General features: G+C 37.3%; 1 protein-coding gene across 1 annotated transcript; it reads right to left on the reverse strand.

Moving 5' to 3' along the window:
• Positions 1-589: 589 nt before the first annotated feature.
• Positions 590-1,540, reverse strand: LOC133767708 (olfactory receptor 10A7). Its single transcript, XM_062202145.1, has one exon. The coding sequence runs from the start codon at positions 1,538-1,540 to the stop codon at positions 590-592; it is 951 nt and encodes a 316-aa protein (XP_062058129.1).
• Between the last annotated feature and the right edge of the window lie 13,595 nt (positions 1,541-15,135).

Raw genomic sequence — 15,135 nt, forward strand, 5'->3', positions numbered from 1 at the left:
AGGCCAAGGACTTTCCACGGTGTGACCTGGGTGGCAATATCACCGAACCCTGTCCTCAACTTTTTTTTTTTTTTTTTTGACAGGCAGAGTGGATAGTGAGAGAGAGACAGAGAGAAAGGTCTTCCTTTTGCCGTTGGTTCACCCTCCAGTGGCCGCTGCGGCCGGCGCACCGCGCTGATCCGAAGCCAGGAGCCAGGGGCTTATCCTGGTCTCCCATGCGGTACAGGGCCCATCCTCCACTGCCTTCCCGGGCCACAGCAGAGAGCTGGCCTGGAAGAGGGGCAACCGGAACAGAATCCGGTGCCCTGACTGGGACTAGAACCCGGTGTGCCGGCGCCGCAAGGCGGAGGATTAGCCTATTGAGCCGCAGTGTCGGCCTTGTCCTCAACTTTTAAATAGTCCTCTCATGGCATTTTTTCTCAATCATCCCGGTGTGAGAGTACTGTCTCCTTCTCCCTGAGACCCAAAATGACCCACTGAGATGCACTGACTACAATAAAGTGACACTGATGGCAACTCCTCCACTCTTAGTAAGCTTTGGTCAGTGGGTTCTGCTGCTCCTATTTTAGAACACTCTCTACCACAGGACTCAAAACACATCTGACTTGTGCAAGACCTTTTGAGTGATTGCCCTTTTGACTGCCCCTTTCACTTCATTGTTCCTCAGGCTGTAGATGATGGGGTTCAGCATAGGGGTGATGACAGTGTAGGACAATGACACAAGCTTCTTGCTCTCAGAGGACTGACTGGATTTGGGTCGTAGATATGTCAGGCTGGCCGTCCCGTAGAAGAGAGATACCACAATGAGGTGTGAGGAACAAGTGGAGAATGCTTTCTGGCGGCCAGTAGCCGATGGCATCCTCAGAATGGTTGCAATGATGCGGGTATAGGAGACCAAAATCAGGGAGAAGGGAAACATGATAAATAGTAGTGTGGAAGCAAGTGCTTGCATTTCATACATGGTTGTATCCTCGGTGACTAGTTTCAACACTGGAGGACCATCACAAAAAAAATGGTCTACAGCGTTTGGTCCACAGAAAGGAAGGGCCATCATCCAAGCTGTCTGTAGCATAGACACAGGGACACCGGACATCCAAGAACCTATGGCCATCCACCAGCACAAGGACCTGTTCATTATGACTGAGTAACGGAGAGGGTTACAGATGGCCACGAAGCGATCATAAGCCATCATAGAGAGGAGGAAGCATTCGGAGCTGCCGAAGAAGAAGAAGAAGTACATCTGGGTTCCACAGCCCACAAAAGAGATGGTTTTCTTTGAGGACACCAGATCTACCAACATCTTGGGCACCATGACCAATGTGAAGCAGACTTCCAGAAGGGACAGGTTTCGGAGAAAAAAGTACATGGGTGTTTGGAGAGCAGGATCCACACTGGTCACCGTGACAATGAGAAAGTTGCCCAACAAAGTGACCATATAGATGGCCAGGAACAAGGTGAAAAGGGAAACTTCCATCTTGGGATTGTTTGTAAATCCGAGAAGAATGAATTCAGTGACTCTAGTGTGATTTTCACAGACCATATCTCAGGCCAGTTTCAAAGAGCGTGTATCAAAACATCTTCTATCAGTATGGAAACAAGCTCAAAAATGACCTTTGTAAAATCCATAGAGCACACATCTGTTTTGAGATGTTTCACTGTTCGGTTTCTCTGAAGCGGAAAGAATATTTACAATAAGATAATGAAGGAAAAGGGAACATTTTGCATTATTCTTACCAATTGTCTATCACCTTAGTAACAGTTTTTCTATCATCAGAGTCATGGTCTACAGCCCCGATTTTCCTTCAGAGGCATGGTATTTGTTAGGCTTAAGTAGAAAGAGTTTAAACAAAGAATAGAATAGGATATTCTACCAACCTTTTAGTCTGAAGGCTTATTAAGTTTTTGATAATATTACAATTTCTTTTTAAGTATTTCTTAACAGTAGTTGTACATATATATGTGCTACAGTTTAATATTTCAGTACATGTATACAAAGTGTACTGATCCAGTCAATGCAATCAACATTTCCCCTTCGTTGACATTACCTTATCATTGGAGCCTTGGAGCTCTCTTCTTCTGTTTGCTCACAAAATGTATAAGGGGTGAATTATCATTACCCCCACTCTGCTGTGTAACACTGGAAACTTTTTCCTTTGTTGTTGTAACTCTGATTTGGTACACATTATACAAGTTCCCTCAAGTAATTACTCTTCTATGACTGGATTGGATTTAGTTTTCACATATGAGGGACAGCATATGGTATTTATCTTTCTGTGTCTTGTTTATTTCACTTAATGCAGTGTCCCCCATTTCCATCCATTTTGTTGCAAATAACAAATTTAGTTCTTGTTGTAGCTGAATAATATGTTATTGCATGCATATATTTTTTTATCCATTCATCTGATGATGGACACACTGCCTGATTTCATGTTTCGGCTGTGTGAATGGTGCTGCAATAAATATGGTGAAACGGATGTCTCTTGACTTCATACCTTTTGGATATATACCCAGTAGAGGAATTGCTGGGTCATGTGGCAGAGCTATTCATAGTTTTTAAGGAACTTCCAAAGTATTCTCTATATTGGCTGTATCAATTTACATTCCATAAACAGTATAGAAGAGTCTCTCATTTTCTGCATCCTCAGCAGCATGTGTTACTTTTTGTTTGTTAATAGCCCATAATGTCAGGATGCAACAAAGGAAATAATGGACTGGTTTGACTTTCTAATCTTGACTATATTAATCACATTTCTACTGAATGAAGTGCACCTAACACCATTTCATCCACCATACACATACATTTACATAGATCAGCACACACACTCAGAAATATGTGCATGCTTATGTGAACAACCCAGTGAATAGATGTCATTAAATAAGTAAACAAAGCATGTTGAGTTCAGTGCTTTCAGTAGTCTTCATGGGTCTGCTAACTTACGTGATTTTTTCTATTTTCTCTCAAAGCATCGTTCGACTCCACTGAGCCCCCGCTTCTTACTATGCACGTAGTTATAGTCATTTTGTTTCAGTAGACCTGAAAAAAAAAGAAAAAGAAAACAGCCCTCTGAACAAATATGACTTGCAGTAGAAAACTCATCCTCCCAACACAGAAGCCCTGGCATCAGAACAGTTCTGCCCGTGACTGTCCAGCTTCCCTGAATGTGGTCATAGGGGGAGCTTGCTGTGCTTACCAGTGCATGCCTGTTATTATCAACACTTACTGTTGAACGTCTGCTGAGCCACTCACCTAACTAATTCAACTATTGTGAACTCAAGTTCTGCATCTTACTTACAGTGCAATATTTTGGCTAACAATCAAATCATTCACAAATTTTTCTGTACAAGTAGTTCTTAGTAATAGCACATCAAGCATTGGCAACTACAGGAGCATGTATTGGAAAAGAACACATTTTCCATGCTACTCTATACCTAAGCTGAATGATATATTCTATACCTTGCTTTATTTTTTCCATGCTTAAGGAAAGTTTCATAATTTGTTTTCCAACAATGCTTTTTTTGCAATCCACAAATGCAAATTTAAAATTACATGTTTAAAAAATTGAGGTATAAAACAAATCATGAATAAGTATCAGGGTATTTCTTACCAAGTAAAACCTCTTATTTCTTCTTTAATTAGAAGTTTGTGTTTTTGCTTCTTTTATTGAATTTTTCCCAAAAAAATCATTTCTTTTATGAGTACAAATTTCATAAGTACAACAATAGGAATATAGTGATTCTTCCCATAATTAGAAGTTTGATGACTTTTCCAAAAATGGTGTGCAATATATTCAGAGAAATGATAACTGACCCTGAAATAGATCCACAGCTAAAATCTTGAGAGTTAAGTAAATGACTCAGGCAGAATCACCTGCCTAATCTTGGCTCTGTGTGGTTGATGTATTTTATGATACCATTTAAAAGTGTGACGGGCCTTGGGGAAATGATCCCTGAGACAATAGAAAGAATCTCTATTAATTGAATAATAATTTTCATTTCACGGGGAGAGGAATATAGAATGTTCATGCACTTGTCTATGTTTTCTGTTCCTCAGGTCTGAGTTCGCTGTGTGTCTTTCAATGATGGGCACTTTATTGTGAGACTATTGGACACATTGGTCAAGTCCCTTGAATTTACAGCTATTAATATGATAAGATTATGTGAAAAGCATAGATTTTCTGCTTTGTTATCTGCAAATGTAATTTATTTTGATAAATTGTGATTAAATATTGAGGAAAAAAATGTGTACCATGCCCTTGAGACTTACATGTTTCTTAAATTTTTAAACTAACTCCTGATCATATCACTAATTTAAACTTGTATTTTATCAAAATATTTTTAAAAAATTAACTATTTCAAATTTAATTGATAATTCACATGATGATAATTTGCATGCATTTTACTGTTGTCCTACACCTTAGTGAGTTTAGTTATATTATGTAATATGTTTTAAATTATATATTTATAATTATAATATTACATAACAATTATATATTTAAAATATTAAATATATTAATATATATCTTATGTATTATATATTATATTACATAATATTATTATGCATTATACTATTATATTGTAATATATACATTATATTGTTAGTATATTGTTTTTATAGACTATATTACATTATATAATATATAATATATGAGACATAATATAAAATATACAAACTAAATAATACATCATATATGTAATATATCAACTATATGTAATATATATTATGTAATATTATATATCAAGTATATATGATGTTATATATTATGCAGTATATATGATATTATATAATATATGATATAAATATATGAAGTTTATAAAATATATAATATATTCTATTTTATATAGAAGTTATTACATGATATGATGTATATGTCATGTAATAGATAATGTAGATCACATAACATATAAATATGTCATACAGTTTAAAATATATAAGTAATTATATGTGTAATATATAAAATATTTTATAATCATATATCATGATATAAAATATATCATACATGCTAAGTATATAATATGTTATGATAAATCATATAATACATTAATATATACATCAATCATATTACATCTTCCATATAATACATACTATATTGTATAATATATAATAAACAAAGTATTATATGCCACATATAATATATTGCACATCATATGTTATGAATATTATATATCATATATCATACCTATATATGATATATACAGTATATGATACTTATAATATATACTGGATAATATATCCTATGATATTGTTATATAATAATTCATATACAGCATATAATATCATATATAATATATTATACACTATCATATTGACTTCATGTATTACACATAATATGCTATAATATCACATATATGCTATTAAGTTATGGTTATATGTAAGTTAAATTATATATATTTATATCACATTATACATCTTATATGCTATATGGAGAATAGTATGTAATATATGTAATATATTATATCATATGTAATATATTTAATAGTATATATGTGATAGTGCATTGTTTGTAATGTATTATATTGTGTAGCTGTATAACATAATTATATAATGTTATGTGAACATATTATATACTATATTATATAATAAGTATGTGACTATATATATGAGTTATTAGATATGATATATTATATAATGGCTTATTATTTGATTATAAATAATATATTACATGATATTATATGTAGATCTTTCAGATATCATATAAAATGTAATATGTAATTTACACTGTATTACATGCAATATATAGGTTACTATAGGCCATATATAATATATATTATATGCAGAATATATTATGTCTTATATCTTATAGGTATTGTATATTGAAGAATATTGTATAATATAGATAATATATTAATACAATATATCATAATAAATATATAATTAAATGTCATCTGATATATGTTATATATCATGATATATAGTGATGCATATATACTATATTATATAATTGTGATATCTTATAAATTATACATATCACATTTTGTCCTATATGCTTCATATGTTGCATTATATATTATATAATATGATCGTATATATTATATAAATTATATAATATCATATATGCTTTTCATATAATAATGCATGTAAAATGATATAATATTACATGCATACTATTAAATATAATATTGTATATAATATATTACATTTATAATATTTATTATATATGCTCTATATTATGTGTCTCATATTAAAAATTATTATTTTATTTATATATTATATATATAACAATATCAATTATATTGTATGGTTGCATTGTATTATATATTATTATATATTGTATACTATGTATAGTATGTATCATTTATTATATGTGTATATTATATGTTATATATTATATGATATATGAATATTTATACTACTATGTCTTACATATCATGTATGATGTATGATTTGATATATTATGTATTATATGATAATATATTATATGTGATATGTTCTTTGTCATATTATATTTCATATCATATATTGCACATAATATAATATTATATATCATCATAATTATATGATTATTAAAATATATCTAAACTCTCTAAGGTATAGGACAACACTAATATATATATATATAGTTATATTATAAACAATATGGGGATTCATATAAGTTTCCATGACAATAAAATCTCATAATATTCAGCATGATCAATGACACAAAGAACCAGAATTTTTTCTTATTTTTCTAATCTGTGGAATTATTTATCCTGAGAATGTCTGCATTTATTTTCATCTAGGGAAATAACAGAGTGCTTTGAAGCATGTTTCATGTGCTAACAGAACTGTGGAAGTGACTTCCTTTATGGCCACTATATTTGTTGCAGAACCATGCAGTGGGTATCATTGTAATCATCCTGGTTGACCATGTTTCATGTTGTAATGTTAGACTTGCCCAGAAAAATAGGCAACTGCTCTTTTCCTCTCGATATTTTGAGTAGACACAATGGCAGGGAGTAAATTTGAAGAGTAAAACAGACATGGACCTCCATCTCAAAAAGATTACATTTTTAATCATTCTTATTTGATGAAAGTTTTCTTGAGAAAATAAAGAATGAAGAAATATCAGCAGGAAAAAATACAATCCTATAGCTCATGAAAGAAAAATCACAGTATGATTTGTTGATCTAGGATTTGGTCTGTAACCAAATTTTTTTTAATTAAACTTTTATTTAATGAATATAAATTTCCAAAGTACAGCTTATGGGTTACAATGGCTTCCCCCTCCCAAAACTTCCCTCCCACCCGCAACCCTCCAAATTTCAGTTTGAGAACTTAAGTGTGGGAATTCATCCAGACCATATTAGCTGCCGAGGTTTGGTCATCAGTTTGGAGGCTGAATGTCCCTCAATGCCTGGTGTATTAAAGGTTTGTTTGCCAAAGTCGTACATCAATGATACTTAGAGGGTGAATATTTGATGTAAAGATGGTGTTTGAAGTTGGGGTCTTTGGGAGGTGATTGGATTGTGTTTGACATTAGTGTGGAGCCCCCACATTGAAGAGACCCCTGTGACCCTCCTCCCCACATGACACTCTGCTCCCCTTCGGGCTCTGCAAGCCAACACCATCTCCAGAAGTCAAATCAACTTCTCTACTAACCTGGAAGTTACTTTATAGAAGTCACAGAGCTTGGTAATTTAAATAGCACTGGAAATGTTTCCTTAAAAACAAAATAAAGATCTGAATGTATCTTTCTTTTTTCAAAAAAAATATTTATTTATTTATTTGAGAGGTAGAGTTAACAGACAGTGAGAGGGAGAGACAGAGAGAAAGGTCTTCCATCTACTGGTTCACTCCCCAAATGGTCGCAACAGCTGAAGCTGGGCCAATCCAAAGCCAGGATCCAGGTGCTTCTTCCGGGTCTCCCACATGGGTGCAGGGGTCCAAGCACTTGGGCCATCTTCCACAGCTTTCCCAGGCCACAGCAGAGAGCTTGATGGGAAGTAGAGCAACCAAGACTCAAACCAGCGCCCATATGGGATGCTGGCACTGTAGGCAAAAGCTTTACCCACTACACCACAGTGCCGGCCCCTCCAGTAAACTTTTGCAGCCGTCTAACAATGATCCCCTTCCTCACGCTCCAGCAACACTCCTTTCATTTCCACCGTACCAGCTGGGCCTTTAACATCTATATTTCTACTACCAATCTGTTCATGGCATTTCAGCACTCTCTCAAGCAAAAACACAATTGTTATCCATTGTACTGAAATTTATTTAGAAGCAGGAATAGAGGAAAATACAAAGGAAAAAAAAAAAAAACCATGATACATGTGAGACAGCATAATGTAGACCACAGCCTTATTCCTTTGTACCTATAATACACTGAAAATTACTTAGCTTTATATCTGAGTTTTGGTCTCTCTATGAGGATAACCATAATAACTCTTCTAGGGAGTTGTCAGAAAAATTAAATAAGGTAATAGTCTTCTATATATGAATTGTCAAACATTCTAAAAAAAAGTAAAAATATTAGCTGTTAATCATATTATCACTATTATAAAATGATCTTAATACTATACTACACACTACTATTACAAATTTACATATTTATTTAATTTTTATTTATTTGGGAGACTGAGAGAGGAAAAGACACAGACAGAGTGACAGACAGGGATCTCCTATCTGCTGGTTCACTCCCCGAATGTCCACCACAGCTGACAATGAACCAAGCTGAAGCTGGGAGCCAGGAACTCAGTATAAGTCATTTTTTAAATTTATTTTTATTTTTTGACAGGCAGAGTGGACAGTGAGAGAGAGAGACAGAGAGAAAGGTGTTCCTTTACTGTTGGTTCACCATCTAATGGCCGCTGTGGCCAGTGCACCACGCTGATCCAAAGCCAGGAGCCAGGTACTTCCTCCTGGTCTCCCATGTGGGTGCAGGGCCCAAGGACTTGGGCCGTTCTCCACTGCCTTCCCGGGTCACAGCTGAGAGCTAGACTGGAAGAGGAGCAACTGGGACAGAATCCGGCACCCTGACTGGGGCTAGAACCCGGTGTGCTGGCACTGCAGGCAGAGGATTAGCCTATTGAGCCATGGTGCCGGCCCAGTATAAGTCTTACACTTGTATTGGATGTCAGACACCCAGCACTCGAGCGCATGGATAGCTGAAACTGAAGTATCATAAGAAAAGTGTTTTGAATGACGTTACACTGGGCCCTTATCTCTAATCAAATACCGTAAGCAAGAGGACTCGATATGATACCTGCGTTTATTTATAATTGCTCTATAATACAACATGATAATTTTGAATTAATATTTTAAATCAAGAATTGAAATTCAACATAGACTCTTCTATATCCAAGATGTGGGAAAGAAACACAGGAGTGGAGACCCTCACATCAAGTGTTAAAGCGCACGGTGCTGTGGCCTGAACATCACAGTGAATAGTAACAATACAAAATCTGGTCCTGGCCTTGCCTTTTCTCTACTTAGCACCCGTTCTCTTGCCAGTTAGGAACAAATGTCTCCAACCTTCTGCCCCTACTGGTTTTTGTTATTTTGATAATTCTAATTTGCTTTCAAAAGAACTTCAATGTGCTTTATCTTCTTACCTCTTTTTCACCAAGTTATTGATTTCTAAAGTTACCAATGGCCAAGGTGGAGCTAAAAATGAACAGATATTGAAAGTGACTTGTTCACAACTTCTCAGAAAAGTTTGGCACAGTTAGGCATTCTCTCTTTGAACACTCTTCTCATCCCTTCAAAAATGCCATATCGCTGGGTCAGGGTTGTGGTGCAGCAGGGTAAGCCACAGGCTGTCTCCTGCAATATTACCAGCCCCTATGGGCTATTGGCAGGATCCCAACTGCTCCGTTCCAATCCAGCTCCCTGCTAATACACCTGGGAAAGTGGCAGAAGATGATCCAAGTACCTGAGTCCCTGCACCCATGTGGGAGACCCAGACGCAGCTTCTGCCTTCAGTGTGGCCCAGATGTGGCTGTTGCAGCCATTTGGGAAGTGGATAGAAGCATGGAAGAGCTCTCTCTCTCTTTCTCTCTCTCTCTCTTCCTCTCTCTCTCTCTCTGTCTGTCTTTTCCTCTCCATTCCTCCCCCCTTACCATTCAAAGAAATAAAAATAATTTTTTAAAATTTGTTTATCAAATGGGATTACCTCAAATTGAGAAGTTTCTTTACAGCAAAAGAAACAGTCAGGAAAGTGAAGAGGCAACCAACAGAATGGGAGACATTATTTGCAAACTACACAACTGATAAAGGATTAACAACTAGAATCTATAAAATGATCAAGAAACTCCACAGCAACAAAACAAACAACCCAATAAAAAGATGGGCCAAGGACCTTAACAGACATTTTTCAAAAGGGGAAATCCAAATGGCCAACAGACACATGAAAAAATGCTCAGGATCCCTAGCCATCAGGGAAATGTAAATCAAAACCACAATGAGGTTTCACCTCACCCCGGTTAGAATGGCTTAAATACAGAAATCTACCAACAACAGATGCTGGCGAGGATGTGGGGAAAAAGGGACACTAATTAACTGTTGGTGGGAATGCAAACTGGTAAAGCCACTAGGGAAGACAGTTTGGAGATTGCTCAGAAACCTGAATATAGCCCTACCACATGACCCAGCCATCCCACTCCTTGGAATCTACCCAAAGGGAAATAAACTGGGAAAAAAAAGAGCTGTCTGCACCTTAATGTTTATTGCAGCTCAATTCACAATAGCTAAGACATGGATCAACCTAAATGTCTATTAACAGATGACTGGATAAAAATGAAATCCATTCATTTGCAACAAAATGAGGGAATCTGGAAAACATCATGCTGAGTGAAATAAGCCAGTCCCAAAGGGACAAATATCATATGTTCTCCCTGAATGATGACAACTGAGCACCTAAAAGGAAACCCATTGAAGTGAAATGGACACTATGAGAAACAATGACCAGATCAGCCCTGTCTTGATGGTTGAGGAACAACTTACTATTTATTCCTTTTAGTATTTTTTTGTTCTACTTAATACCATTGGTTGAACTCTGTAATTAATACACAATTATTCTTAGGCATTTAAAATTAACTGAAAAGTGATCTTTGGTAAATATAAGAGTGGGAATAAGAGAGGGAGGAGATGTACAGTTCAGCACATGCTCACTCGGACTTACCTCCTGTGGTAGAGCTAGAAATGTGCCAGGGGATTCCAATTCAATCTTATCAAGGAGGCAATTACCAGTGCCATCTCACTTGTTAAAGTGATCAGTTTAAGTACATAATTGTTCAAAAAGCTAGGTTAAGTGTCAGAGATTTCACAAATAAGACCAGTTTCTGCAAATAATGAAGGATAGAATTAAAAGGAAGAGACTGATCCTGAGGGGAAGCAGGACACACAGCAGACTCATAGAACGGCAAATGCCCTAAACAGCACTCCTGCCTCAGAATCCACCCTTGGGGCATTCGGATCTGGCTAAAAGGCCCATGAGAGTCTCACAGGCATGGAAAACCAAGACACTGTGACAAAAACGACCTGAATGAAAGATCTCGGTGAATGAGATCCCAGCAGAAAGAACGGGCCATCAAAGAAGGAGGCACCTTTCTCTGAAGGGAGGAGGGAACCTCCACTGTGATATGGCCTTGACTAAATAAGATCAGAGTTGGTGAACCCAGAAGGCTTCCATAGCCTTGACAGCTCATGGCAAGAGCCTCGGGTGATTACTGAAGTCATAAATAAGAGTGCCAATTGTTAAATCAACAACAGGAGTCATTGTGCACTTATTCCACATGTAGGATCTCTGTTCTTAATGTGTTGTTCTATGGGAATTAACGGTCAAACTACTAGTCGAATGGTACCCTATATCTTGTGTGGTTGTGTGGGTGCAGTCTGTCGAAATCTTTACTTAGTATATACTAAGTTGATCATCTGTCTATAAAGATAATTGAAAATGAATCTTGATGAAGAGTGGGATGGGAGGAGTGGGAGATGGGATGGTTGTGGGTGGGAGGGAGTTTATGGGGGAAAAAGCCACAACAATGCAAAAGTTGTACTTTGTAAATATATATTTATTAAATTAAAAAAATTAAATAAAATTTGTTTGTTTATTTGAAAGGCAGAGACAGAGAGAGAGAGGGAGAGAGAGAGAGAGATTGAGAGAGATCTTCCATCCGCTGGTTCACTCCTTAAATGGCCGAAAAGGCTGGAGCTGTGCCAATCTGAAGCCAGGAGCCTCCTCCAGGTCTCTCACCTGAGTGCAGAGACCCAAGGACGTGCACCATCTTCTGAAGCTTTCCCAGACGCAACAACAGGGATGTGAATTGGAAGTGGAGCAGCCAGGACCTGAACCACACCCACATGGGATGCCAGCACTGCATGCATTGGCTTCACCCACTATGCCACAGCGCCAATCCCATAAAAACAATTTTTAAAGAAATACCCAAAACACACAAGGCTTCACTTCTTCTCGGAGGCTACAGGAGAAGCACCAAGAACGTATACACTGTCTAGGGTGAGACACTACCTAAAACTCCACTCTGGGAAACTTCCTCTCAGCTTGACTGGGCCAAGGAACAGCAGGCAGCCTGGTAAGCTGGGATGCGTCTGTAGGTGTCTTCAGAGATCAGTGTGTGAAGCCGAGGGGACTCTGGGGAAGACCTACCCTCCCTGGGAGTGGGCACCATCGCATCTGCAGCAGCCTGGGGACAACGAGATCCAGGAAGGGGACCGCGTCTGCCACCCTCCCGCTCTTCCTCTCCTGGGAACTCCAGGCTCCATGAACTCGGGATGCTAGGGGCCCCTGGGTGCACAGGAGTTTGGCCTCAGATGGAGGCTTACATTATCAGCTTCCCTCCTTCTGAGGCCTGCGGATTTGGACATGAGCTAGGTTGCCTGCATCCCAGCATCTCCAGCTGGAAGATGGCCCATCCTGAGACTGAGCCTCCACATCAAATGAGCCCATATTCCAAGTGGTCTCTCTCTCTCTCTCTCTCTCTCTCTCTATATATATATATATATATATATATATATAGTCTGTCTATCTATCTATCTATCTATCTATCTATCTATCTATCTATCATGTGTCTATCTATCTTACCCTATCCTATTGCCTCTTTCAGAGAACCCTAACACAAATTGTCATCCTTTGGTTAAGATGGGACTTGTGAGAGGAAACTCACATCTATGTTACACAATAGCTTCACATGTGACTTCTCAGGGGCCGTATTTGCTCCTCTTCTCTTGAACTCCGTCAGTTTATTATTTTATCTGGCAGAGAAAAGAAACTGTTCTGGTGGAAGACATGAGTGTCACTGAGAATGAGAAAGTTTTTCACTTGTTGAAGAGAGTACTCTTATTTAATGCTATAACTAGTACTCCAACAGTGTTTTTTTTTTTTTCACTATGTGTTGCTATATGGCGGCAAACTGTTGAAATCGTTACCTAATATATACTAAACTGATCTTCTGTATATAAAGAGAATTGAAAATGAATCATGATGTGATTGGAAGGGGAGAGGGAGCGGGAAACGGGAGGGTTGCGGGTGGGAGGGAAGTTTTGGGAGGGGGAAGACATTGTAACCCATAAGCTGTACTTTGGAAATTTATATTCATTAAATAAAAGTTTAATTAAAAAAAAACTTCTGATAAATTGTTTGCCTTAGTTCCAGCAGAAATTTTGAATATTCCTCACCATGCTCATTTGTGTGCTGCTGACAACTGAATCACCAATAAGGAATAAAATGAATATCACACGTGGCTGTTAGGGAGGAATTGTGTGCCCTTTGCTGTACCTGCTCGCATTACAAATACCTGGGTCGTCATGTTCATTGGAGGAGCAGCGCGGTGCGCTGGCCGCAGTGCGCCAGCCGCGGCGGCCATTGGAGGGTGAACCAATGGCAAAAAGGAAGACCTTTCTCTCTGTCTCTCTCTCACTGTCCACTCTGCCTGTCAAGAAAATAAAAAATATAAAAAAGAAAAAAAGAAAAAAAGAAAAAAAGAAGAAGATAACTATGACAAACATCCATAAAATTCTGTATTTATTTCACAGGCATGAAAGGTGCATTTTAAAAAACTTATATTTTATGCATTGAAGCTTAATAATGTAATTGGCACAATAGGTTATCTCTGGAAATACATTAAAATACTGAAAACCAAATAGCACATGTAACATCCATCCTTGTTGTTTCCAAACATAATCCTCTAGAGGCACATATAATTATGCCACACAGTGGGTGCAATCCCTGTGGTAGCTATTAAGAATAAAAATACTGCCAATCCCTTAAAACCATGTTCTCTTTCAAAATTGTAGGAAGCTCTACAAAAGGAAAACAACATTTACCTTCTGGTTCTAGTTATGTTCTCCTACTCATGATTTCCTTGAAAATTCTATTATTATGAAAAGAAGATTCTATTAGTTTTTATTTCCTTGGATCTCACTGTCTACATTGGTGTAGCCTGTTTAAGCTGAACTGCAAAAATGTGTATATAAATGTAAGTGTAACTTGAAGAAAAGTTGGAGAAATTTAAAGACAGGAACATGTTATCTTTGCCTTATACCCAAGTTTTATATGACCCTTTGCAAATTTACCTAAAAGCATTCTATTTGAAAGGCAGAGAGATAGACAGAGGTCTTCTATCTGATGGTTCATCTCCCAAATGCCTGAGAGCCGGAGCCCAGAACTCCATGCAGGCCTCAATGTAAGTGTGGGAAACCAAGAACTTGAGCCATCTCCTTTTGTCTTCCAGGGTGTGCAGTAGCAGGAAGCTGGAATCAGAAGACTTGCTGGGACTTGAAATCCGGCACTCTGGAACAGGACACGGACATCGCAAGTGGCCATCTTCATTGCTGTGCCAAATACCAGGCCCGTAGGTGATGCATTCACAATTCTTATGTCTTCATATACTACTTACAAAACACTGTTTATATACAAAGACAGCATTGATAAGGTAAAATCAAACCGTCAGATGATATCACTTAAAAGAACTGTTTCTTTAAATTCTTTGTAAAATAACAAAGGATCCACCCACTGCTCAAAATCAGGAGGAATGCAAGCATTCTAACTGAGTAGTAATCTAGAAAGGTGGGACAAAAGGAGTCTGGGTGTCGGGCGTCCACCTCCGATCACGGACTCTGGGGGAGTCTCTTGCTGTAGCTGGACAGAGAGCTGTGTTAGACGGTTGGTTCCTTGGTATTGTCTGCCTCCTATTGTCTCACGG

Source organism: Lepus europaeus, chromosome 10 (genome assembly GCF_033115175.1).
Source record: "Lepus europaeus isolate LE1 chromosome 10, mLepTim1.pri, whole genome shotgun sequence".
Lineage (NCBI taxonomy): Eukaryota > Metazoa > Chordata > Mammalia > Lagomorpha > Leporidae > Lepus > Lepus europaeus.